At 43.6% G+C, this 27815-nt stretch overlaps 1 protein-coding gene across 1 annotated transcript in view; it reads right to left on the bottom strand.

The window, feature by feature from the left end:
• LOC311124894 (vesicle transport protein SFT2A-like) overlaps nucleotides 1–22567 on the bottom strand; it is a 42908-nt gene extending 20341 nt beyond the window's left edge. The window contains exons 1-6 of the mRNA XM_084198991.1: nucleotides 22389–22567; nucleotides 20062–20148; nucleotides 16885–16967; nucleotides 3627–3708; nucleotides 1189–1224; nucleotides 877–935 (exon numbers count right to left, since the gene is read on the bottom strand). Of these exons, the coding sequence (XP_084055117.1) occupies nucleotides 877–935; nucleotides 1189–1224; nucleotides 3627–3708; nucleotides 16885–16967; nucleotides 20062–20148; nucleotides 22389–22454 (413 nt within the window). The 5' untranslated portion in view covers nucleotides 22455–22567. The remainder of the gene's footprint in view (nucleotides 1–876; nucleotides 936–1188; nucleotides 1225–3626; nucleotides 3709–16884; nucleotides 16968–20061; nucleotides 20149–22388) is intronic.
• Between the last annotated feature and the right edge of the window lie 5248 nt (nucleotides 22568–27815).

Raw genomic sequence — 27815 nt, 5'->3', positions numbered from 1 at the left:
ACTAACAACCAAATTAAATAATTAAATCTAAAGAACACCCTTCCTACAATCAAAGATGGGGGAGGTTTGATAATGCTGTGTGGTTGCTTTGCTTGAATGTGCTCAAGGCATCACAAAATCAGCAGATTATCAGGTGTTTTGGAGTCCAATGTTCAACCCAGTGTCCAAAAACTAGGTCTCCATTGAAGGTTGTGGGTCTTCCAGGAGGACAACGACCCCAAACACACATAAAAAAAAAAAGCACCCTGGAATGGTTCAAGGAGAAAAGCTTGGACTGATCTGGAGCGGCCAGTGAAGAGTCCAGATCTGAATCACCTCCAGAACCTATGGCGAGATCTGACAACGGCAGTTGGTGGAAGGTACCCCTCAAACATTGAACAATTAGAGCAGTAAGCTCATTGGATGGTTCCAATAATCATTTATCTGCAGTTATCTTGGCCAAATGCGGTGTAACCAATTACTACCTCCAGGGTGCCAATCATTTGCTCCATGCTATTTGTCTTTATTTTCAAAACTAAAATTGTAAACGTAAGTTTACAAATATTTACTTGGTTCTGCAATGTTGGAAATAAGGTGTGGTGACCAAAAGTTAAATTAAAATGTCTACTTATTTAAAAGAAAAAGGGAATCGTTTAAGAAAAGTGCAAGGGTGCCAATATATTTGGCTGCAACTGTATATGGGGGTTTCACACACATATTTCAATAGAATTGAATGTATCTCTATGGTTTTACCTTTAGGACGAGAATCAATCCGTATCGCGGAAGATCCGTGTTATAGCGCAATTGAAATGTAAAGGTAATTTCCGATTGAGCCGACGTAAACGGATTGAATCTAGGCCTTAGTTGAATGCACTGTGAGAGGAGAGAGTTACTTACCATGTCATTGCTAAGAACTGTAGAATACAGAAGATGATGGCCAGTCCCTTCTTATTCCACTGCAGAGTAAAGAGACAGAACGAACGTCACGTCTTTTGTCAAACAGCTGTGTTGTACATTTGTTATAGTGCAAAACGGCAGCGTTTTCCCCAAACTGGGTCCTGGGGACCCCAAGGGCTGCACGTTTTGGTTTTTTACCCTAGCACTACACAGCTGATTTAAATAATCAACTCATCATCAAGCTTTGAATATTTGAATCAGCTGTGTAGTGCTAGGGCTACTGAACTGTTTCAGAGGCGTTCAGATACTTACCCAGAAAACTGCACAAAGAGTCAAAATGAGACAGAGCTGGAGGAAGAAAGAGAAAAACAAAAAGTAAACCTTCTGAATATTGATTCAATTAATGTATTATCTATTCTACTGTTATTAACGCATTATCTGATTAATGTGTTATCTACTGTGAGGGATTTACTTCCCATTACCACTCAGCTTTGTGTGTTTTGACTTACCCTAACAGCAGATCAACCTTAAAGAGCAACTGCCCCTAAAAAAGAACTTCTAATTTTCGAAAACAGCCTATGTGGCATCGATATGAGTCAGAGTTTAAATAGGATAACTTAAAAATAAAGTCAGTCTCGTCCAAAACAGAGTTTTGTGAGACTTGTGGTCCTGTCTGCATCAGAACGTAAATTAAGGTTGGTTTCAATCCTGCCCACATGTCCACAGCTGGCAGCACACAGAGTAATCATCAATTCGGAGTGCAGCTGCACGTGACCCGATCGTAATGCCTGTGGTAAATTTGGGTCAACTTTGGATATGCCAATGGGGCTAGTTAGGGACCATCTGTAAATTACACAACGTACATGGGACAATATGTTAAAATTCCAATAGCTCCACATTTCAATGACTTAAAAACCTCAAACCAACTAAACATTGTAGAAATGGATATACAAATGTTCAAAGCATTTCATTACAAAACTAAAAAGGTGTGGAACATTAAAATATTGTCTCATTTAAATTGTGTAATTTATAGCCCTGGAGACGGGCTATCCAAAGTTAAACAAACTTTGCCACGGTCGCACACCAGCCGGCTGAAGCTAATTGGCAAAATAATTTGGTTAACTCTTCCCACCTGCGAACACACACGAGACACCGACATCAAACCACACCCTGAAACCAACTCACGTTTGAATTAAGTCATGGCCGCTAGCATTTCATTTACATTAGCATTTCCTAATGAACCAAATCTAAAACGAGGCCAAAACAGGAAGTTGCAGTCGCCCTTTAAGTTGTCATTTTAAATGTTTTGACTTTTTCAGTCATGGAAAAACGAGTGTCTGTCTGTCCTAAACTAGTGACAGACTATTATCCAAAACGCATCAGTATTATGTAACACTGACTAAACAAGTGTCTTAAATGAGATGTGATCCAAGAAACATCAGTATTATGTAACACTGACTAAACAAGTGTCTTAAAGGAGATGTGATCCAAAAAACATCAGTATTATGTAACACTGACTAAACAAGTGTCTTAAAGGAGATGTGATCCAAAACGCATCAGTATTATGTAACACTGACTAAACAAGTGTCTTAAAGGAGATGTGATCCAAAACGCATCAGTATTATGTAACACTGACTAAACAAGTGTCTTAAAGGAGATGTGATCCAAAACGCATCAGTATTATGTAACACTGACTAAACAAGTGTCTTAAAGGAGATGTGATCCAAAACGCATCAGTATTATGTAACACTGACTAAACAAGTGTCTTAAAGGAGATGTGATCCAAAACGCATCAGTATTATGTAACACTGACTAAACAAGTGTCTTAAAGGAGATGTGATCCAAAAAACATCAGTATTATGTAACACTGACTAAACAAGTGTCTTAAAGGAGATGTGATCCAAAACGCATCATACTGTGACACTTTGTGTTTTCAAAGTTCTCTATCTTGAAAACATACATTTGCACCCCTATTTTAAAAGTGGGGATGCAGCTGCTCTGTTTGCTGATATCGGCATGATAGACTTAAGGCAGCTGTATAGAACATAACTACTAGACCTAAGCATTAACTGTTGAAGTACTCGTTTTTACTTACATTGACATTTAAAATCACTCTTGGCCAGAGTGACTCACAGTTAGTGCATTCATCTTAACGTAGCTAGATGAGACAACCACTTATCATCACAGTCATAGTAAATCAAACTTTTCATCAATATTAGGCGCTATCAGCAAAGTCAGTGCTAGTAAGAAAAGGTGCTGTGGGATTTCTTACAATTATCGTTTTATGTAGTTGATTAACTTAACATTAGTTGACTAGGCCACCCGTGTATGTCTTTTTTTTTTTTTACGTCAATGTCATGTCAATAAACTCAATGAAATCAACTCAATTGTTTACAATACATTCACCGCTCATGGACAGACCACGTAAACATGAACAGTATCAGACCAAATTAAAAAACGCAGGATTTTTGTTCTAGGTTAACAGGTAGCTTAGTGGTTAAGAGCGTTGTGCCAGTAACCGAAAGGTCGCTGGTTCTAATCCCCGAGCCGACTAGGTGAAAAATCTGTCGATGTGCCCTTGAGCAAGGCACTTAACCCTAATTGCTCCTGTAAGTCGCTCTGGATAAGAGCGTCCGCTAAAATGACTAAAATGTAAATTAAAAAAATTAACGATAGCTGTCAATGCATGTCACTTCAACAAGCAGAAGTTAGGCGTATTGGACAGCTGTGTATGTGCAGTAGTTAGTTACCAGCACCACACAGGTAGCTATCAACCTGGTGTGTTCAAACATTCTCTTCAGCTGCTTAAGGGGTCCCATCAGGAAACAGGTGCTGCAGACAGATAAAAGGAAAACACACTGGTTACCATAGAAACATTGTCAAATAGATTATATTTCTATGGGTTACACATTCAATAGACAACATATTGATCACACAGGTGATGATAAAAGAGACCTTTAAAAAAAAAAGGGGGCAATCTGGGATTCAAACAACAAAACACCCCACCACTTTTTTTTTGGTAAACAGCTGAGGGATGGGGCTGGAGAAATTTAACCACTCGTAAATGTATAGGGAAGAGCAATTATTGCAAGGACTAACCATCCATGACGTCAAGATGATCGTTTTAATCATGTTTTGAAGCTATACAGTGGTTGTTTACAATCCCATTGTTTACAAACAATGGAGTAAACAATCTTCTATTTTGGGTTGTGATGGAGTAAACAATCTTCTATTTTGGGTTGTGATGGAGTAAACAATCTTCTATTTTGGGTTGTGATGGAGTAAACAATCTTCTATTTTGGGTTGTGATGGAGTAAACAATCTTCTATTTTGGGTTGTGATGGAGTAAACAATCTTCTATTTTGGGTTGTGATGGAGTAAGACAGTTGAACTAAGCTCGTGAGCCATGTAGAATATATTCTTCAAGAATCAGTGGCTATTTATAGCACTCATTTGAGTCAATAAGCAGATTGCCCCTTTAAAAAAAAAAAAAGGGGAAAAAAATGCTATTTACATAATTGTCAAGCAAAACAAATGCATTCTCATTTCAACAGTGTGAATAGATATTCTGTGGCTGGCTATATACTAAGCCATCTATTATTGCCTACAGCTTATAATATAATAATAACAGCTTGTAGGAACATTACATGGAACGCAGTCACATTTAAACCCACGTACAACAGTCACCACCACGTCACCCTTACATGACCACTCATCGGTATCAGTAGTTTAGTACCCGCCCAATTTCATGTCCAGCTCTGATGGATCGGACATCTTTTTATCCATTCATCACTTCCTCCCCCCTCAGCTCTGGAGAGATGCATCCACCTAACCTACGTCATCTGCTTTCACACAAAGACCCTGCCTGCTACCTATCCATCTAGCCCCAGCGGGCTGAGTGGGACGGTTCGCTTGAGTGCGCTGTGTGTGAGTGTGTGTGTGTGTGTGTGTGTGTGTGTGTGTGTGTGCCCGTGCGTGCACATCTGAGTGGGCTGTGTGATTGCGGAGCATCACATCCGTCTGTCTGTGACTGGTGACGCAAACAGGCTCTCAGACAGCCACGGGGTGAAGTGGAGTGAAGCTGAGGTGGAGGGAGAGGAGAGGAGAATGGAGTGAAGCTGAGGTGGAGGACAGAGGAGAGGAGAATGGAGTGAAGCTGAAGTGGAGGAGGGGGGAGAGGAGAATGGAGTGAAACTGAGGTAGAGGAGGGGGGAGAGGAGAAAGGAGTGAAGCTGAGGTGGAGGAAGGGGGAGAGGAGAATGGAGTGAAGGTGAGGTGGAGGAAGGGGGAGAGGAGAATGGAGTGAAGCTGAGGTGGAGGAAGGGGGACAGGAGAATGGAGTGAAGGTGAGGTAGAGGAAGGGGAAGAATGGAGTGAAGGTGAGGTGGAGGAGGGAGGAGAGGAGAATGGAGTAAAGCTGAGCTGGAGGAGGGGGGAGAGGAGAATGGAGTGAAGCTGAGCTGGAGGAAGGGGGAGAGGAGAATGGAGTGAAGCTGAGCTGGAGGAAGGGGGAGAGGAGAATGGAGTGAAAATAAAGTGGAGGAAGGGGGAGAGGAGAATGGAGTGAAGCTGAAGTGGAGGAAGGGGGAGAGGAGAATGGAGTGAAACTGAGGTAGAGGAAGGGGAAGAATGGAGTGAAGCTGAGGTGGAGGAGGGGGGAGAGGAGAATGGAGTGAAAATAAAGTGGAGGAAGGGGGAGAGGAGAATGGAGTGAAGCTGAGCTGGAGGAAGGGGGAGAGGAGAATGGAGTGAAAATAAAGTGGAGGAAGGGGGAGAGGAGAATGGAGTGAAGCTGAAGTGGAGGAGGGGGGAGAGGAGAATGGAGTGAAGCTGAGCTGGAGGAAGGGGGAGAGGAGAATGGAGTGAAAATAAAGTGGAGGAAGGGGGAGAGGAGAATGGAGTGAAGCTGAAGTGGAGGAAGGGGGAGAGGAGAATGGAGTGAAACTGAGGTAGAGGAAGGGGAAGAATGGAGTGAAGCTGAGGTGGAGGAGGGGGGAGAGGAGAATGGAGTGAAAATAAAGTGGAGGAAGGGGGAGAGGAGAATGGAGTGAAGCTGAGCTGGAGGAAGGGGGAGAGGAGAATGGAGTGAAAATAAAGTGGAGGAAGGGGGAGAGGAGAATGGAGTGAAGCTGAAGTGGAGGAAGGGGAGAGGAGAATGGAGTGAAGCTGAAGTGGAGGAGGGGGGAGAGGAGAATGGAGTGAAGATGAGGTGGAGGAAGGGGGAGAGGAGAATGGAGTGAAGCTGAAGTGGAGGAAGGGGGAGAGGAGAATGGAGTGAAGATGAGCTGGAGGAGGGAGGGAGAGGAGAATGGAGTGAAGCTGAAGTGGAGGAAGAGGGAGAGGAGAATGGAGTGAAGGTGAGGTGGAGGAGGGAGGAGAGGAGAATGGAGTGAAGCTGAGCTGGAGGAGGGAGGGAGAGGAGAATGGAGTGAAGCTGAGCTGGAGGGAGAGGAGAATGGAGTGAAGCTGAGGTGGAGGAAGGGGGAGAGGAGAATGGAGTGAAGATGAGGTGGAGGAAGGGGGAGAGGAGAATGGAGTGGAGCTGAGGGGAAGGAAAGGAAGTGGAGTGGAGCTGAGGGGAAGGAAAGGAAGTGGAGTGGAGCTGAGGGGAAGGAGAGGAAGTGGAGTGGAGCTGAGGGGAAGGAGGGAGGAGAGGAAGTGGAGTGGAGCTGAAGAGAAGGAGTGGAAGTGGAGTGGAGCTGAGGGGAAGGAGGGAGGAGTGGAAGTGGAGTGGAGCTGAGGGGAAGGAGAGGAAGTGGAGTGGAGCTGAGGGGAAGGAGGGAGGAGAGGAAGTGGAGTGGAGCTGAGGGGAAGGAGAGGAAGTGGAGTGGAGCTGAGGGGAAGTGGAGTGGAGCTGAGGGGAAGGAGGGAGGAGAGGAAGTGGAGTGGAGCTGAAGAGAAGGAGAGGAAGTGGAGTGGAGCTGAGGGGAAGGAGAGGAAGTGGAGTGGAGCTGAGGGGAAGGAGGGAGGAGAGGAAGTGGAGTGGAGCTGAGGAGAAGGAGAGGAAGTGGAGTGGAGCTGAGGGGAAGGAGGAGGAGAGGAAGTGGAGTGGAGCTGAGGAGAAGGAGAGGAAGTGGAGTGGATCTGAGGGGAAGGAGGAGGAGAGGAAGTGGAGTGGAGGTGAGGAGAAGGAGAGGAAGTGGAGTGGAGCTGAGGAGAAGGAGAGGAAGTGGAGTGGAGCTGAGGGGAAGGAGAGGAAGTGGAGTGGAGCTGAGGGGAAGGAGAGGAAGTGGAGTGGAGCTGAGGAGAAGGAGAGGAAGTGGAGTGGAGCTGAGGGGAAGGAGAGGAAGTGGAGTGGAGCTGAGGGGAAGGAGGGAGGAGAGGAAGTGGAGTGGAGCTGAGGGGAAGGAGAGGAAGTGGAGTGGAGCTGAGGAGAAGGAGGGAGGAGAGGAAGTGGAGTGGAGCTGAGGGGAAGGAGGGAGGAGAGGAAGTGGAGTGGAGCTGAGGGGAAGGAGGGAGGAGAGGAAGTGGAGTGGAGCTGAGGGGAAGTAGGGAGGAGAGGAAGTGGAGTGGAGCTGAGGGGAAGGAGGAGGAGAGGAAGTGGAGTGGAGCTGAGGGGAAGGAGGGAGGAGAGGAAGTGGAGTGGAGCTGAGGGGAAGGAGGAGGAGAGGAAGTGGAGTGGAGCTGAGGGGAAGGAGGGGAAGTGCAGTGGAGCTGAGGAGAAGGAGAGGAGGTGGAGTGGAGCTGAGGAGAAGGAGGGAGGAGAGGAAGTGGAGTGGAGCTGAGGGGAAGGAGAGGAAGTGGAGTGGAGCTGAGGGGAAGGAGGGGAAGTGGAGTGGAGCTGAGGGGAAGGAGGGAGGAGAGGAAGTGGAGTGGAGCTGAAGAGAAGGAGAGGAAGTGGAGTGGAGCTGCGGGGAAGGAGAGGAAGTGGAGTGGAGCTGAGGGGAAGGAGGGAGGAGAGGAAGTGGAGTGGAGCTGAGGAGAAGGAGAGGAAGTGGAGTGGAGCTGAGGGGAAGGAGGAGGAGAGGAAGTGGAGTGGAGCTGAGGAGAAGGAGAGGAAGTGGAGTGGATCTGAGGGGAAGGAGGAGGAGAGGAAGTGGAGTGGAGCTGAGGAGAAGGAGGAGGAGAGGAAGTGGAGTGGAGCTGAGGAGAAGGAGAGGAAGTGGAGTGGATCTGAGGGGAAGGAGGAGGAGAGGAAGTGGAGTGGAGCTGAGGGGAAGGAGGAGGAGAGGAAGTGGAGTGGAGCTGAGGGGAAGGAGAGGAAGTGGAGTGGAGCTGAGGGGAAGGAGGAGGAGAGGAAGTGGAGTGGAGCTGAGGGGAAGGAGAGGAAGTGGAGTGGTGGAGCTGAGGGGAAGGAGAGGAAGTGGAGTGGAGCTGAGGGGAAGGAGAGGAAGTGGAGCTGAGGGGAAGGAGAGGAAGTGGAGTGGAGCTGAGGGGAAGGAGAGGAAGTGGAGCTGAGGGGAAGGAGAGGAAGGAGAGGAAGGGCTTAAGGTGCTCCAATGGACAGGCACATTATTAAAGCCACTAACCATGTTTCCATCCACAGTCTTTATGCGAGTAAAGTCATACCGTATTTTACAAAAAAACACGACAGCTGCCATGTAAACAGGAAGTTTCGGTACAATTTTATAAATTGCAAAAGATAATTTGTTCGACATGGTGGGATCTTTTTGTCTTTGTAAAATTAATTAGGCGAGAAATGGTGGTGAAAAGTCCTTTATGCGCAAATATTGATATAATAACCATCATATCGAAGTTAACTTGTCACGCGATTATATGATGTGGTCCTCCCACTACGACTTGGGAAACCAAGCAGTTCATTAGGCTATACTGTAGATTAAATAAGTTATGATGAACTTCACAGGGTGGCGAAAGGGCACGGTGATGAGCTTTTCTCTTATTCTGGTGACATGATGATCCATGCTTGACTGCTGTTTGACAAATACAAATATTCTCGCTCTTATCCACAATAATCTCATGTAGACCAGCCTACCCGCACAGCCTACATTAAAAAGCTGAATTCTGCGATATTTCTTATGGTTCAATTGTTCATTTAAAAAAAAAAGGTGCAATCTGCAATATTTCCTACTGTTCCAATGGTTCATTAAAAAGCTGCAATCTGCAATATTTCATGCTGTTAAATGTATAAGATTTTTTTTATTCTTCTTTATTTATTCAGGGAAACCCGATGGTCTCATTCCCAAGGGTGCCCTGATCATGGCAATACAACAACCAATACAATGTAAAACAAAAACCGCAATCAATACAAAACACAACGTTTATAAAGAACAGTCCTCAGTCCTCAGCTACTAGGTCCTCCATTAACACCCTAAACTGCCCGAGCGGCACCACAACATCTCATTGTAATGAGTTCTGCAAATCTTTCCAGCAGTGAGGCGCATTAAAACTAAAAGCGGATTTACCTAGTTCGGTAGAGACCCGAGGAACCTCAAGAGTTTGTATTTTATTGTTTTTATATATATTTAACAGCGTGGTTAGGTAAGTCAGAAGCTTGTGTAGTAGAGCTTTGGAAACAAAAATGGGAATAGTGAAGTGATCTAGGGGGCTTTAAATGAGGACCAGACAACCTTTTGATGCAGGATGCAGTGGTGAGTATTAAAACTGTCACCTGTGATAAAAACGAAGGGCGCCATGTTAGACGGCATCAAAAGGTTTAATGGTAGTAGCTGCTGCATTCTGGTAAATGGTGTCACCATAGTCAAGAACTGGCAGGAAAGTTGACTGTACAATCTGCTTCCTGCTGTTTAGGGAGAGGCAAGATCTATTTTAAAAGCCCACTTTAAATCTTAGCTTTTTAACTAGCTCATCAGTATGTTTTTTTAAAATGTTAAATCCTTGTCAATCCAAAATCCCAGATATTTATAGGCGGGAACCCGATTGATGGGAGAACCATTCAATTAATAAATAATAATATTTTTGTGAGAATTAGAGAATAACATATATTTAGTCTTGCCCACATTTAAGTACAAGTTTTAAACCAACAAGGGCATTTTGTAAGGCAACAAAGTCAGATTGCAGCCATAGCAACATTGCAGCTATAGCAACGCCTGGTCTACAGTTGCGTCGTCAACGGCAACAGTACCGTCTGCATACAGATGAATATTACACATTATAACAGATAGAGAACAGGTCCCAATAACAACCCCTGTGGTACACCTTTCGTAAAATATCCAGGAAGCTAGACTTTAAATGGTTCATTTAAAAAAAAGGTGCAATCTGCAATATTTCCTGCTGTTCAATGGTTCATTTAAAAAAAGGTGCAATCTGCAATATTTCCTGCTGTTCAATGGTTCATTTAAAAAAGGTGCAATCTGCAATATTTCATGCTGTTCAATGGTTCATTAAAAAAAGGTGCAATCTGCAATATTTCTGGTCAAATTTCCCTCACCTACAGCAGTGTTCAAGAACAAACCTTTTGGATCAGTTTGCACACTGCCTCTTCAACAGTCTTTATGAGCTCTTTATGAGCTCTTCGTGAGCTCATAAGGTTCTAAGGCATTTTAGTCCGATTTTAAATCGATCCAGCAAGTCAGTGTGTCAAACCACATGGCCACATAGGAATCCCTGGAAAACAGTGGCAAGTGTTACTGCTAAATAAATAGCCAACTTCCCCTCAGGCAGACAAGCTTTTCCAACAGAACCAGTTTGAGTAGTAGTAACCGTTAAAGTAACCATTACATAACCACCAATATGCTGAAGGGCTTGTGAGCCTAAATATTATACAATGTGGCACTTATGAGTTACTTATGAACCTGCTTAGCTGAATATACGCCGCCTTAACTGAGCACTTCAAGTTACTATGTGAACATACTGGACAAAAGCCCTGTCCGTGTCCCAAATGGCCCCCTATTCCATACGTAGTGCCCTATATGGGCCCTGGTCAAAAGTAGTGCACTACAAAGGGAATAGGGTTCCATTTGGAACGCAAGTCCAGTGTAAACATTTACATTTTAGTCATTTTAGCAGACGCTCTTATCCAGAGCGACTTACAGGAGCAATTAGGGTTAAGTGCCTTGATTAAGGGCACATCGACAGATTTTTTCACCTAGTCGGCTCGGGGTTAGAACCAGCGACCTTTCGGTTACTGGCACAACGCTCTTACCCACTAAGCTACCTGCCGCTCTGTAGTAAACATAACACTACTGTTTGTGGTTCAGAACAGTAACCAGGAGTCAGGACACACAAGACACTGTCCCAGTATCTTTCACACGCTGTTGTCACTGTGTAAACATACACGAGACCTAATTAAGCTGCAGCTGGCCCAGAACAGAGCGGCACGTCTTGCTCTTCATTGTAATCAGAGGGCTGATATTAATACTACGCATGCCAGTCTCTCTTGGCTAAGAGTTGAGGAAAGACTGACTGTGTCACTTCTTGTTCTTATTAGAATCATAAATGTGTTGGAAATTCCAAATTGTTTGCATAGTCAACTTACACACAGCATTGACACACACAGTTACCCCACCAGACATACAGTGGGGGAAAAAAGTATTTAGTCAGCCACCAATTGTGCAAGTTCTCCCACTTAAAAAGATGAGAGAGGCCTGTAATTTTCATCATAGGTACACGTCAACTATGACAGACAAAATGAGATTTTTTTTCTCCAGAAAATCACATTGTAGGATTTTTTATGAATTTATTTGCAAATTATGGCGGAAAATAAGTATTTGGTCAATAACAAAAGTTTCTCAATACTTTGTTATATACCCTTTGTTGGCAATGACACAGGTCAAACGTTTTCTGTAAGTCTTCACAAGGTTGTCACACACTGTTGCTGGTATTTTGGCCCATTCCTCCATGCAGATCTCCTCTAGAGCAGTGATGTTTTGGGGCTGTCGCTGGGCAACACAGACTTTCAACTCCCTCCAAAGATTTTCTATGGGGTTGAGATCTGGAGACTGGCTAGGCCACTCCAGGACCTTGAAATGCTTCTTACGAAGCCACTCCTTCGTTGCCCGGGCGGTGTGTTTGGGATCATTGTCATGCTGAAAGACCCAGCCACGTTTCATCTTCAATGCCTTTGCTGATGGAAGGAGGTTTTCACTCAAAATCTCACGATACATGGCCCCATTCATTCTTTCCTTTACACGGATCAGTCGTCCTGGTCCCTTTGCAGAAAAACAGCCCCAAAGCATGATGTTTCCACCCCCATGCTTCACAGTAGGTATGGTGTTCTTTGGATGCAACTCAGCATTCTTTGTCCTCCAAACACGACGAGTTGAGTTTTTACCAAAAGGTTCTATTTTGGTTTCATCTGACCATATGACATTCTCCCAATCCTCTTCTGGATCATCCAAATGCACTCTAGCAAACTTCAGACGGACCTGGACATGTACTGGCTTAAGCAGGGGGACACGTCTGGCACTGCAGGATTTGAGTCCCTGGCGGCGTAGTGTGTTACTGATGGTAGGCTTTGTTACTTTGGTCCCAGCTCTCTGCAGGTCATTTACTAGGTCCCCCCGTGTGGTTCTGGGATTTTTGCTCACCGTTCTTGTGATCATTTTGACCCCACGGGGTAAGATCTTGCGTGGAGCCCCAGATCGAGGGAGATTATCAGTGGTCTTGTATGTCTTCCATTTCCTAATAATTGCTCCCACAGTTGATTTCTTCAAACCAAGCTGCTTACCTATTGCAGATTCAGTCTTCCCAGCCTGGTGCAGGTCTACAGTTTTGTTTCTGGTGTCCTTTGACAGCTCTTTGGTCTTGGCCATAGTGGAGTTTGGAGTGTGACTGTTTGAGGTTGTGGACAGGTGTCTTTTATACTGATAACAAGTTCAAACAGGTGCCATTAATACAGGTAACGAGTGGAGGACAGAGGAGCCTCTTAAAGAAGAAGTTACAGGTCTGTGAGAGCCAGAAATCTTGCTTGTTTGTAGGTGACCAAATACTTATTTTCCACCATAATTTGCAAATAAATTCATAAAAAATCCTACAATGTGATTTTCTGGATTTTATTTTCTCAATTTGTCTGTCATAGTTGACGTGTACCTATGATGAAAATTACAGGCCTCTCTCATCTTTTTAAGTGGGAGAACTTGCACAATTGGTGGCTGACTAAATACTTTTTTTCCCCACTGTACCACCTGGGGTCTTTTCACAGTTCCCAGGTCCAGAACAAATTCAAAGAAACATACAGTATTATACAGAGCCATTAAAAAAAAAAAAAAGTTTAGTCATTTAGCAGACGCTCTTATCCAGAGCGACTTACAGTTAGTGAGTGCATACATTTTCATAGCCATGAGTGCATTGAACTCCCTTCCACCTCATATAGCGCAAGTGAACAGCAAACCTGGTTTCAAAAAACGAATAAAGCAACACCTCACGGCACATCGCCTCTCCCCAATGCGACCTACTTGTTGTGTGTATGTACTGACATGTATGTGTAACTGATAGATGCACACACAAACACACTACATGTTTATGTTTTTAAATGTATGTAAATTGTCAAGTATTTTGTCTGTAATGCCTTTTTTTGTTGTGTCGGACCCCAGTAAGACTAGCTGTCGCCATTGGCGTTTTAAATTTTTTTAGATGACACCTGAAACAAAGAGATGTGAGAGTTTCCCATTCGACACAAAATGGACACTGTGTCAATCTGTCAAAGGACAGTCACACAGATAGCCACACACAACGTTGAGACGACACGACACCTGTCTGTGACTGTAATAACCAACCAACCTAATGAATTTTAGCAAGCAGAAGCACAGCGGCATGGAAACACTCCCAAATAAAGGAAGAAACTTAAAGAGTAACCAGGCTCAGAGGGGAGTAACCAGGCTCAGAGGGGAGTAACCAGGCTCAGAGGGGAGTAACCAGGCTCAGAGGGGAGTAACCAGGCTCAGAGGGGAGTAACCAGGCTCAGAGGGGAGTAACCAGGCTCAGAGGGGAGTAACCAGGCTCAGAGGGGAGGGCCACCCATCTTCGTCTGACAGCAGAGTATAAATTAAACATTACTAGGTAACCTAGATCAAAACCATCAGATATCTTGGAGAGTAAGTAAAACTACTGAGAGCGCAAGAGAAAATAATCAGTGGCACAAGCAGTAGTTTTCCTACGATAACGCTAGTAACTTTAGCTAGCTTGAGTTATAGTAGTGTGACAATGTTAGCTAGCTTGTGTTATGGTAGTGTGACAATGTTAGCTAGCTTGTGTTATGGTAGTGTGACAATGTTAGCTAGCTTGTGTTATGGTAGTGTGACAATGTTAGCTAGCTTGTGTTGTAGGAGTGTGACAATGTTAGCTAGCTTGTGTTATGGTAGTGTGCCAATGTTAGCTAGCTTGTGTTGTAGGAGTGTGACAATGTTAGCTAGCTTGTGTTGTAGTAGTGTGACAATGTTAGCTAGCTTGTGTTATGGTAGTGTGCCAATGTTAGCTAGCTTGTGTTGTAGGAGTGTGACAATGTTAGCTAGCTTGTGTTATGGTAGTGTGCCAATGTTAGCTAGCTTGTGTTGTAGGAGTGTGACAATGTTAGCTAGCTTGTGTTGTAGGAGTGTGACAATGTTAGCTAGCTTGTGTTATGGTAGTGTGACAATGTTAGCTAGCTTGTGTTGTAGGAGTGTGACAATGTTAGCTAGCTTGTGTTATGGTAGTGTGACAATGTTAGCTAGCTTGTGTTGTAGGAGTGTGACAATGTTAGCTAGCTTGTGTTGTAGTAGTGTGACAATGTTAGCTAGCTTGTGTTATGGTAGTGTGCCAATGTTAGCTAGCTTGTGTTGTAGGAGTGTGACAATGTTAGCTAGCTTGTGTTATGGTAGTGTGATAATGTTAACTAGCTTGTGTTGTAGGAGTGTGACAATGTTAGCTAGCTTGTGTTGTAGTAGTGTGACAATGTTAGCTAGCTTGTGTTATGGTAGGGAGCCAATGTTAGCTAGCTTGTGTTGTGGTAGTGTGACAACGTTAGCTAGCTTGTGTTGTAGTTGTGTGATGTTAGCTAGCTTGTGTTGTAGTAGTGTGATGTTAGCTAGCTTGTGTTATGGTAGGGAGCCAATGTTAGCTAGCTTGTGTTGTGGTAGTGTGACAACGTTAGCTAGCTTGTGTTGTAGTTGTGTGATGTTAGCTAGCTTGTGTTATAGTAGTTTGACAATGTTAGCTAGCTTGTGTTGTAGTAGTGTGATAATGTTAGCTACCTTGTGTTGTAGTAGTGTGATGTTAGCTATCTTGTGTTGTAGTAGTGTAAGAATGGCGACGGCGGCTACAGCAGCAGTTATCAACTTCAAAGTGGATGTTGTTGCTAATTTGTTAGCATCACCCTTTTCAAGATTACCTTTCAAACTTTGTTTACAAATTATCATAATCTGATGAGTGGCACTGTTTTTGTTAGCTATCTATTTGAAAAGAATGAAACATTGTTGCATTTAAACTTTAGCTCACCGGTTAGTGTAACGAACGTGATAAAATACATTTGCAATGGGAAGTTATAGCTGGTTTGTTAATTTCATTTTGTACATGAAATGGTTGTGCTTTTCTATTGGTATGATTTCATGGGGCCTACTGGAGTGAATGGGATGCTTATTCTTTAACATTATTTGATGCTGCGTGTGACTGCTGTCTCCAGTCTATGTGTTTGACCAAAACTGTCTCTCCTTCAGCGCCATGGAGTGCACAGGTATTACGGTCTCTGTCCTTTCAGCACCACGAGCCTATCACCTTTGACATGAAACTGTTGTTGTAGATATTGGTGATAGTGGTGTTAGACTATCATAGGTTGTGTAAACACTGTGTTTTTTGTTTCGCTGGTCGCATTATTTATGCTGTGTGTCACATGTTGTGTCCACGCCGGTTCTGTCTCTGCGTGTACGGCAGCCCGAAGCGCAGCCAGGCCTGTTTGATTCATTCATAATGTCACCAAAAAGCATTGCTCCTCTTTCACTAGAACTAGAATGGTCCGACTACAGGGGATATATATGTTGGGCGCATTAAGTGATGCTATGTTGTCTGTTATTTTCTAGATTTTTTTGTTTGATATAACGTATTGGAAGAGTTTTGGTCCCTCTGAAGGCCTAGGTCCTATAGTCATGGTTCACCACTGTGTACAAGTACACCCGCTGGACAGGACGCTAGTCTGTCACAGACCCTTACCCCTAATCCATCTCCTTAATGCTGAGTGCCAAGCAGACAGGCATCGGGTTCCATTTTTACAGTCTTTCGTATGACTTGTATCTCGGAGAGTCACGTGTGATATGTTCATCTGACAGCTCAACCCTCTCTTGATTCTTAGATGACGAACTAAACCCAACAGACCTGTTCCACCATCAGCGATTCAACCGAAGACATTAATGCACTGTACAGCATGTCCTGAACTATAGAAACCCTATACCACAATTAATCCTAGACAGCTGCACATCGTGTCCAAAGCAACTTACTTACAGGACAGTGAGTGCACAGGCCACATGTCTTGTATGTGATCCCTGCGGGGAAATGAACCCATGACCTTGGTGTTGTCAACGCCGTGCTCTTACCAACTGAGCCACACAGGACTACTACACCAAGCTCAATAGGGAAACCCGTCCAGTGTACTTCTGTTCTGTCTGAACATTTAGACAACTACTGCATAGTAGGGCAGACAAATCAAGTGGTACTATTGACACCCGAACCATAGAAATAGAATCAATGGAACAGGGACAGAACCTATGACCAGATCTCATTCTAATTCCATGACTTGAACACCCCTCTACAATGAACTCAATGGACACTTGGGTAGCTACTGACGGACTGCTACTGTGTACATTCCAAATAGGTGATGGGACAGGAGATTCATAATTGGTCAAGTCTGGCATCCAAAGTCAAATTAGATGGATAGGATGGAACTTACAGTTACATTTCCTCACAATAAATTTTAATTGAAGGGATTTAGTTTCTGGGCATCTATTGAAATGTAATGTAATTGTAAAAAGTATATGCATTAAGTATAGCTTAATGGAAATAGCTTTGCCTTTAGCTCTGGCAGTAACATCAGTATTGCTCGCAAATCATGAATGAATGAATGGATGAATGAATGAATGAATGAATGAATGAATGAATGAATGAATGAATGAATGAATGACTCACCTGGAGAGTGCAGCGAGGTTCCCTAGTGTGTAGAACACAGCAAACAGCTTGGTGCCGCCGGGTAAGAACAGCAGTGCAGTGCCCTGGTTAAAAACACACAACATTAAATCATTACCCCGTCCACCTAGGCATCACCCTACCGTCAGTCTGTATACCAGTCTGATCTGAACTGATCAGATCGTTTCCACTGTCTATAAACTCCTGGAAGACAAGAGAAGAGGTACGCTAGATCAATCTCACCTGGAATTAGGGTATTTGGTAAATATCAGGAAGTTAAAATGTTTAAAAATGCTCATCTTTTGTATTGCTTTTGTATTGCATTTTCAACTAGAAAAATATGTAGGCCTAAGGAAAATTGCACGGTTCCCTGAAACTACAATAATGTGACATGATCGCCACCTAGTGGTAAAACACCATATAAATCTCCACATTGACTTCCTGGTTCACAAAAACAGTCATTTAGGTTTCTTTTTTGTTGTTGATCATATAGGCAAGGGCTCTCCAACACTGTCCTGGATCGATACCGTCCTGTAGGTTTTAACTCCAACCCTGTTCCTGGTGCAATACCAGCTTGTCCGGTTTTTGCTCCAACCCTTTTCCTGGAGAGCTACCATCTTGTAGGTTCACTCCAATACCTAATCTAGCCACCTAAGATGAATCAGGTTAGTTACAACTGGGGTTGGAGTGAAAACCTACAGGAGGGGTAGCTCTCCAGGAACAGGGTTTGGAGAGCCCTGACCTAGGTTATTAGATAAAGGGTATCTCCTTGTGGAAGAAACCATGATGTTCAACACCAACCTTACCTCATGTGATCCATCTCCTTATGAAAGCATGTAAAGAGTAATGGTGCATAAAAATACATGATTGATGTTTCAACACATTCCTGAACTAGGCCTAAGTAGAATCGATGATGAATGAGGATTTTTTTTATTTTTATAAATCATATTGTCGTATGTCCATACAACAAAACTGGGTACCACTTCACTTACAGCCTGCAGGTATAATGCTTCATAACCCCTTACAAGCACGAATGAGCCTTTATAAATGGTGTTATCCAAAACTGAACATTCTGGTGACTCATGATTTGAGGTCTTCCGCTATGAATGGCTCTCACCAGTGTTGTTAACCACATGGTGTGAATAATCAGTATGCAGAGCTGTTATCAGTACAACTGTTCTGTAGGCAGGCGGATGGCAGAAGGGAATATCCTGTACATGACGAAGTGACTCTTATGAGAAAGTGCTTTGTGGATGGAAACAGCTGTGGGCATTGGAAGGGAAGGTGGAATGTTCAAACAAACATTACAACAGATAGAGACAATAAAGTCCTTCAAATACATTACATGACCAAAAGTATGTGGACACCTGCTCGTTAAACAACTCATTCCAAAACCATAGTAATTAATCTGGAGTTGGTCCCCCCCTTTGCTGCTATAACAGCCTCCACTCTCCTGGGCAGGCTTTCCACTAGATGTTGGAACATTGCTGTAGGGATTTGCTTCCATTCAGCCACAAGAGCATTAGTGAGGTCGGGCACTGATGTTGGGCGATTAGGCCTTGGCTCACAGTCGGCGTTCCAATTCATCCCAAAGGTGTTTGATGGGGTTGAAGTCAGGGCTCTGTGCAGGCCAGTCAAGTTCTTCCACACCGATTTTGACAAACGATTTCTGTATGGACCTCGCTTTGTGCACGGGGCATTGTCATGCTGAAACAGGAAAGGGTCTTCCCCAAACTGTTGCCACAAAGTTGGAAGCACAGAATTGTCTAGAATGTCATTGAATGCTGTAGCGTTAACATTTCCCTTCACTGGAACTAAGGGGCCTAGCTCTAACCATGAAAAACAGCCCCAGGCCATTATTCCTCCTCCACCAAACTTTACAGTTGGCAATATGCATTGGGGCAGGTAGCGTTCTCCTGGCATCTGCCAAACCCAGATTTGTCCGTTGGACTGCCAGATGGTGAAGAGTGATTCACTGCCCCAGAGTCCAATGGTGGCGAGCTTTACAACACTCCAGCCGACGCTTGGCATTGCGCATGGTGATCTTAGGCTTGTGTGTGGCTGCTCGGCCATAGAAAACCATTTCATGAAGCTCCCGACGAACAGTTCTTGTGCTGACGTTCCAGAGGCAGTTTGGAACTCGGTAGTGAGTGTTGCAACCGAGGACAGACGACTTTTATACGCTTCAGCACTCGGCGGTCCCGTTCTGTGAGCTTGTGTGGCCTACCACTTCGGGGTTGAGCCGTTGTTGCACCTAGACGTTTCCACTTCACAATAACAGCACTTACAGTTGACCGGGGGCAGCTCTAGCAGGGCAGAAATTTGACGAACTGACTTGTTGGAAAGGTGGCATCCTATGACGGTGCCACGTTGAAAGTCACTGAGCTCTTCAGTAAGGCCATTCTACTGCCAATGTTTGTCTATGGAGATTGCATGGCCGTGTGCTCGATTTTAATACACCTGTCAGCAACGGGTGTGGCTGAAATAGCCGAATCCACTCATTTGAAGGGGTGTCCACATACTTTTGTATATATTGTGTATAACAAGAGTTGCTTTACTGAAATGTCAACAACGCACAAACTCTCATGAAACTGTCTGTGTGGTCCAGACAGTGCTGGTACCACACAGTATAAATAAATACAAGTATGCCGAAATAGACACAGGTAAAAGGGCCCCTATTATGGCCTAAATATGCCAGGGCCCCTATTCATAGTCTCTCAAAGTAGTGGTGATCTAGGATCCGTTTGACCTTTTTTAGGTGCATGAACAGTGTGGGACCCGTTCCTAGACTAGCAGCACTCATTAAAGATGGGAACTCCCAAGTATAGAACTATAACAGCAGGATAGAAGTGGAGTCAACTTTAGTGACCTGTGACCTGCCAAAACAGTTTCATGAACACCTGCCAGTCTGTTTCAGGGGCTAGGACCAAACAGGAAGAACAAGGCACCATGCTGAAATAGGCCAGGGACTCTAGGCTATTAAGAAACTGTCTCAGAGTAGTATTGATCTCAGATCACTTTTGCCTTTTAGATTATAAGGAATAAGATTATATGGACAGGGGATACCCGTTTCTGTCCCGTATCTAGAGTACAGCCCGGGGTCAAAAGTAGTGCACTATATTAGAGAAAAAGGGCACCATTTCAGACTCACTATGATGCTGAAATAAGGCCAAATCTCACCAGTATGGAGCACAGGATGCCTGAAGCGAAGCATATGACGAACCACTTCACCCGGGTGCTGTAGCTGAGGCTTGAGGCATCCAGGACCTGAGGAGAGAACAATGGTAGGGTGTGTCACAAGACAGAGGGGCAACGACCCAACGCACAGACCCAGGGACCCAAGGTCTCGCTGCCTATTGATGGTTCTACAATGCTGACCAGTGGCAAAAGATGAGAGAGAAATATACAGTTAGGCCTATTTGAACACACAAAAACAAGATAAGTAATATAACGTATCTTTAGAACTTCTACGTGGTCCTCTGTAGCTCAATTGGTAGAGCATGGCGCTTGTAACGCCAGGGTAGTGGGTTCGATCCCCGGGACCACCCATGTGTAAAAATGTATGCACACATGACTGTAAGTCGCTTTGGATAAAAGCGTCTGCTAAATGGCATATTATTATATTAAGGTAGTGGGTTCGATCCCCGGGACCACCCATACACACACAAAAAATATGTATGCACGCATGACTGTAAGTCGCTTTGGATAAAAGCGTCTGCTAAATGGCATATTATTATTATTATTATTTACTACAGCAGCACAACTCAATCTTCGCTTCTGATGTCACGTGACAGGAAAAGGAAAGCCATGGTTGTACTGTAAATCAGCTGAGCAGCACTGAACTGTTTTGAAGTGTGCATTGCTAGTGAGGGAAATGAACGCAATGTTTGCATGTCTTCAACTAAGTGTATCACTAAGTGAATGGATTAGATAAAGGCTGTCTTCTTGTGTTGTCCTTGTGAAGGCATGTGAAGAGCAGTGATGCATTCAAATACACGGGATTAATGATAAGACATTGTTAGCTGTCACAGCCATACAATTACATATGTAATCAATGTATAGGATCTCTATGGTCAGAGCTCGCTCGTTTTTTAAACTCCTGAGCAGCATCGGCGCATGCCCTGCTTTACTCCTACTAGCGAGCTAGCATGTGTGTCGTGAACAACAACTACGTCAGCAACAATGGTCGAATCGGCGGTTTGCCTTCAAAATAAAAGTCGCGTATTGAAACTGATGCAAACGATAGAAATAGTGGAATCATGCCACAATTGGACTATATAATGATAAACAAGGTTGGAATGTTGTTATATAAATTCAACAAAATACAATTATTAGTTAGTTTGACCAACAACAAAAAACATCTAAAAACATGTTTTCACTTTGTCATAAATGAGGATTGTGTGTAAATGTGATTTAATCCATTTTGAATTCAGGCTCTAACAACAAAATATGGACTAAGTCAAGGGGTATGAATACTTTCTGAAGGCAGCGTATGACCTGCACAGTCTAACTTATGGATTGCGCACCCATGAAATGGGGTATCAGCCAACTCCGTGACACTCACAGAACACAACTATGCAGAGTTTACACAAGATTTAGCATCTTAGCTCTTATTGCAGGACTTTCATATTGCACTGAATAGTGAGGTGAATTCCCACAGTCAAAGTCCTACAATAAGTGCTAAGAGGCTAATACTTGTGTAAACTCTACATAGTTGTGTTCTGTGGGTGTCACTGTGTAGGCTGTTACCCCATTTCATGGACACACAATCCAAAAGTTAGGCTGTACAGTGCATATAAGTATGTCCCCAACGCAATTTTCAATTCAAATACATCCACAGTCCTATTTCAACTGATTTTTAAACAATTTTTTTGTCAAATTAACTAATTGTCTTTTGTTTAATTTATATAACATTCCAACCTTGTTTAGCATTATCTAGTCTAATTGTGGCATGTTTTCACACATTTGTATCTGTTTGTATCAGTTTCAATTGAGGACTTTTATTTTGAAGACGAACCGCCGATTCCCCTATTGCCATAGACTGTAAAGTTGCTCACGCAAATGTTGTTCACGACAAAACTGGTCTAGCTACCAAACTATTTCAGCGGAGTCGACACGTATGTGGGGTGTATCAATGACAACAAGGTACAAAGTGTTAGCTGAAATACTCGTGACTAAAAACAATCAAATTATGCATTTGATGTGGTTAACGGAAATGCACTGTCACTCACCACTCGACTCGTCGTGTGTCAAGTCAAGTTTTTGGGTTAACAAGCTATCCGGGATCCATGGGACGTCCCTATCCCCCATTAAAGTTGAAATTTAAACTGGGTAGGGTTAAGTAAGGGTTATGGGTAGGGTTAAGTAAGGGTTATGGGTAGGGTTAAGTAAGGGTTATGGGTAGGAGTTAAGTAAGGGTTATGGGTAGGAGTTAAGTTTAGGGTAGGGAAGTCCCAAGGGTCCCGCATAGCACTGACCGATAAAGTACGACGCTCTTTCTGTGTTACCTGCGCTGTGAGCCCCACTTCCTCGTCTTCTCGTCCCCCTATCATACTACGAAGCCTGTCCATCATTGATAATAAATATGTATGTGGATTATTATTTGTTTGGAACTAAATGAGCTAGCTAGACAGCTAAACTAAAATGCAGAGCTAGCTCGTCTAGCCAGCTAACTTCCTCGGACTTCAGGGATGGGCGTATCTATGCAATTCTACGTATGCTACCCAGGCAGCGCGACATCGAGTTAAAAACTAGATTGTCATTTTCCTTGCTTTAACTCTTTGCATTTATTTTTGTGTTAGTGGAAGAAGTTTAAATGTTTTACTTTAGCCAAGCAGTTACATTTAGTCAAAGTTACGTTTAGTAAAATAATTGGTCTGATTGCTTTGATAGACTACACTATCAACCTTATTACTTTGGATTGTTGGGCAGTTAGAGGACATATTTAATCACAAATAACTACACTCGGACTACTACATTTGTATACACCAGTAGCGGTCAGTGCCGTTTATGATGAGGGAGGACATTTTAATTTTAAATTTTTATATGAGCTATCTTTCTATTACAGCATGTTGGATGACTGTCATTCATATTCCATTCACCCAGTTCAATGTCACATCGATAGGTTTAGGCTACTACATGATACTCGAATTTTCACTATACCCATCATGAGGTTGCTACAACCTAGCCTATAAATGAAAGTTTACAACACAGGTGCACACAGGTTGAGAGAAATATTTGAGATGACAGACAGTGACACATTCAATACCGCCTTGTACACTCTTTCCCTGCATCTAGCTTATCTAGGGTTTAATCATTAGTCCAACAGTTGCAAACAAGAGTTTCTATTGGACAAATTTAGGTATTTTTATCCCCGTTTCGTTTGCTTCCGTTTAAGAAAAGTTTTTCAACAGAATCGGCGGAATGAATACACTCCTGATCACGCATTAACAAAGTTCACTTTCATAGCAGCCACATTGTATTCCTTCTCGCCTCTATGCACACTCCTCCTCTCACCTTTTCCCTTCGTTTGTGGACTTCAACACATCAGCTGTATGTGACCAGTGTTAGAAATTGCGTAATTCAAATCTGGTATTGGAATAAGAGAAAACATAATCAAGAGATATTCAATCCAAGCTAAATGTATTATATGCAAAATGTATGTATGATAAGTATGAAGGTTCGTATACGGGCTCACTGAAAAAACACGCAGGGCAGACAGAGAACTGATCCATTGTTCTAAGCTCTTCTTCAAATACTCTGACAGAAAGCCTCCACCTCTTCTGTTGGCCAACCAGAGCAAAGGACTGAGTGTGGTCCAGACTCCATTCAGCCAATCCGTTGGCGCAGGGGTTGGTCCCAACTCCTCGGCACTCCATTTGTTGCCAGGCATAAGTTGCTATGATAATAACCTGCGGAGTCAGCACCCAAAAGACACCATTCCACTGTACTCCATGTTCAAGGACAGTTTCACAGACTACAAAGAGAGAGTGTTCGTATCTGTAAGAAATACAAGTCTTATCTGTCCTACCCCTAACGTTCCTTACATGAATAACAGCCTGTTATGTGAAACAATCCATATCAGTACAGTGCTCCTCATTAATGCATTCCTTCCAAGCTATTCATCACATACAGATCCAATTATGAGAAAAATAGAATCCAACAATCCCCCTTTTGACGCCCTCTAGGGTGTCACTCATTAAAATACAATACAAACAAAAAGAATCACACTTTTATTAATAGACAATTTGATAATAAAAGGCCTTCAGTCCTTCCATCTACACCCAACTTGCAAACGGTTGGCTACAAGTCACCCAGGCACTTCAAACCTTCACATAAGGAAAGACAAACATTCCCAATGGTTAACTTGAGTAATAAAGCATAAAACACAGGATTAATAGAACACAAAACATAAGATTATTAAAACATAAAACACCAACAGGGAAGTAAATTTTGGCCCCCTTTAGACACCCTCTAGAGTGTCACTCCTCCAAGTCTGGTAGGTCATATCCTTCATTCCTTAGGTCGGAGTCCGGGATTGGGCCGTATCTCACCATCTGTTTGGAAACCACCTTCTCCATCTCCTTTTCTCACCAACCCTCAGACACAGGAAATAAGACAACATCCACAAAGAACAAGTATACCCATAGAAGCTATAACTTCACCCAGAATAGTTACAACAATAGTTTTCCATTTACCAAATATGTTATCAAACCAACCGTTTATGGAGCTATCAATACCAGAGTTCTCAACCAGTTCGTTCGCCAGCGTGGTGAGTCCCTGAAGCGCTTTGGTCACGGACCTGTCCGGTGCTGTGTTGTTGGAGATGAAAGTACAGCACATATATCCAAACAGAACACAAACCCCGTCCCGCTCAGCCACAAGCATATCTAAAGCTATTCTATTCTGCCATGTCATTAAGCTAGTTGCCGCTGTCTGCTCAGCTAATCCCTTTATTGCATCACGAGTGTGGTTTATAAATCTTTTGCTGGTTATATTAAATATAATTTATCCAATCTACATTTTTATTAATTGTTGACCACCAGAAAATACTTGATTCAAACCCAGCTGCGATCTGATTGTGGATCCCATCAATATATATCCTTTCATCAAAGGATCCCGGGAGGAGGTTCTACTTTCTACGTGACAACTCACCAGTCTCTGACACGTTTGATTGTTTGCGTATGTAGGTGAGTTCACAATCAGTTATCACCACACATCCATCAGATGTCAGCACGGGTCTGGTTTTGGTTCCTAAAATCCTCTGGCTGCAACAAAGAGGAGAGATTAGTCATGGTCTCTTTTACTTGTGACATTCTCTGTGTGGGAGCAGGAGCTAAGATGCCCTACCCTGTATCCTATCTTATTAGTCCTAGAAAAACAATAAGAATCCCCTGTGACTTCAAACTGAGGCAACCCAGGTTGGGATGACTTTGTTATCGGGGGATACAGATAGTGCAAGTTACCATAAGACTCTTTCACCACATCCCCAGGTGGCTTGCATGGAGGATAAACCTGACAGAGAGTCAAAGCCTGTCAAGGGGAACGGAGTAGTTGTTAACCTTGGTTTGGCTGTCCTACAGGCATAACAGTCCTCTTTAGACCGTATACTGAATCCATTCCAACCACAGGTTAAAATCTATCTACTCCATCTCCATCTGTACTACTTCCTTCAGGTCTATAGTTTGCACTGTCTCACTACCTCCCTCAGAGAGGTTTACTCTATAGGGTGCCCCAGTTGAAGAAGATATCTCACTTGTCAGGTCTGTAATCTGTTTTAGCATAATTCAGACTTTCAGACAGTACCTACCCTCATATGGGTCGCACTGCCATTTCTGATAATTCCCTACTTTCACAATACTCCACCTGTCCCTAAACTGTGTATGGAGATTGGTGATGTCCTTCCCTAAAGTCCCTAGTATTTCCCCTTTCCCTACGTCTAGCTGTCTCCTATGCCTTTTCAACTTGTGTTAGGTTAACTACCACTTCTGGCTGAAACAGGAGGGTCCGTGTGTGTTAGGAATATGGCCCCCACAATCAGACAGCTACCTACCGTCGGGAGACCTGTGAATCCCCACCCTCGCCCTGAGAACATGTCAGACGCCAGAGGCCAACCCATTGCTTCACCTTCTATCGAACTCACACAGGGATGATCAGACAGGGTAAGGGAATCTTCGTTAAGGAGCCAACCCCCGAGCACTAGTGGTGATAGGATCTTTCTCCTAACTCTGTGTTTGTTCGTCAGGTGTAGCTGGGTTTACCTTTTTGCAGTGAGTGACATGCACCCAGATGGATCTCTCAGCTATTCTGCTGGCAAAGGCAGTACTTGGTAGGGCCCTTCCCGCCAGGCCTGATTCAGTCTCCTGGTTAGATAGAGTGGGTCACCTTCTCCTTTAGTTCACCTGTGGGGCACAAAACCTCTGACATACAGGTGTGGTTAATAAACTATCATACATGTTGTTGTTTTTTTAAGTATTTTGTCCTCTCCTTCGTATATATTTAATATTTAATCCTACCATCTCCTACCATACCATCCCCCATTTGACACATGATTTGGCCATGTGTCAATATTACCACCTACCTAAACAATCACTTTAGTTAATATTGGTAATTCATTATCCAATTGCCATCCCTCCACTCTCTCTTCTGTTATTTTATGGTTCAAATCATATATATTATTACCAAATTATAATCTTCTTCACAATTTTCACAGTACTATAAATTACCCTCAATTTTGTAAAATAAACTATCTTAAAGTCCTCCTCTCATGCCTTTAGAATTTACTAGTGTGGATGATTAAAATAACACCAGAATGTTAAAACAGAGTTCAGAGGCAATTGAAATCATTTAACGAACTGTTTAATCCCATAGTATACTAAACATTACCATTATTCTAAATATTTCATAAATGTTAGTTATCCCAAGTGTTCATTAAGTCCTCATGACATTCATTCTCATAAGAAATCATATATACCCCAAACTCAGCCAAAACCTAAAAACTCCATAAAATTCACTGTGTGTGTGCTCCTCTAAGACCTATCACCCTTGACCTGCTGAAACCCCCCCAAAATTGAAACAACAAGGCTTTATAAACATCATACTAGGTGTGTTGTTTTTTGTTTGAAAAACCAATTTGAAAAACAACAACCACAAATAGCTTCCTCCAATTAAACATAACACTACCGGTTCTAACCCTGGTGGAAATGAGTAGATGTTGGTGGTGTGGTTAGATTGGGTTTCTTGGCAGCTTCATTGGGGGTCCTGGTTGGGGTGTTGCATTCCCATCCATGACATACTTGGCAGCATTTCAGGGTTGGGTAGTTGCTGTGGTTGGATATTTGACCCTCCAGGATATTGGGGTGCTGGTTGTGGTTGGAATTGTTGGGCGCCTTGCCAGGTTGGCCTTTGACCTGGGTATCTGGGCCCACCCCCTTCTTGCTGTCCTCCATAACCTCGCCCTCTTGGTCGTTTTCTTAATCTCTGGTGTGGGTGTTGGCAAAATCTTGCCATGTGTCCTGGTTCCCCACAGTTAAAACAACGTGGTGCATAACCAGGCTGTTGAGGTGGGTCTGGCTCTGTGTACATCCCGACAGACCAGTACCCGTTTGGCCCCACAGGAGCCATCATCTGGGGTCTCACCATTCCAGTTAGCGCCTGTACCACTGCAGCTGCTGCGGCGGCAGCTGGATCAATACTCTGCACGTTCTGCTTATTCGGGGTGCTGGTCACAACCATCTGTTTGCCTGTTTTGTCTTCAGCTAATTGTTTTTTCAAAACTTTCTTCTGTAGCTGCTTCAGTTCGTCTTCCTCCTTCCTCTTGCCTTCCCTCCATCGCTCCACATGATGTTGGGCTATCTCTGTGAACTCTGGGATGGATTTCGCTGTGAGTGCCACAACCTTTTCACACTCTACCCGGGCCTGGTCTGGGAGTCCCC

The sequence above is a fragment of the Coregonus lavaretus genome, assembly GCF_964263955.1.
Source record: "Coregonus lavaretus genome assembly, contig: HAP1_SCAFFOLD_271, whole genome shotgun sequence".
In the NCBI taxonomy this organism is placed as follows: domain Eukaryota; kingdom Metazoa; phylum Chordata; class Actinopteri; order Salmoniformes; family Salmonidae; genus Coregonus; species Coregonus lavaretus.
The sequence above is the reverse complement of the archived record's forward strand: the minus strand, read 5'-3'. Positions and strand labels throughout refer to the sequence as shown.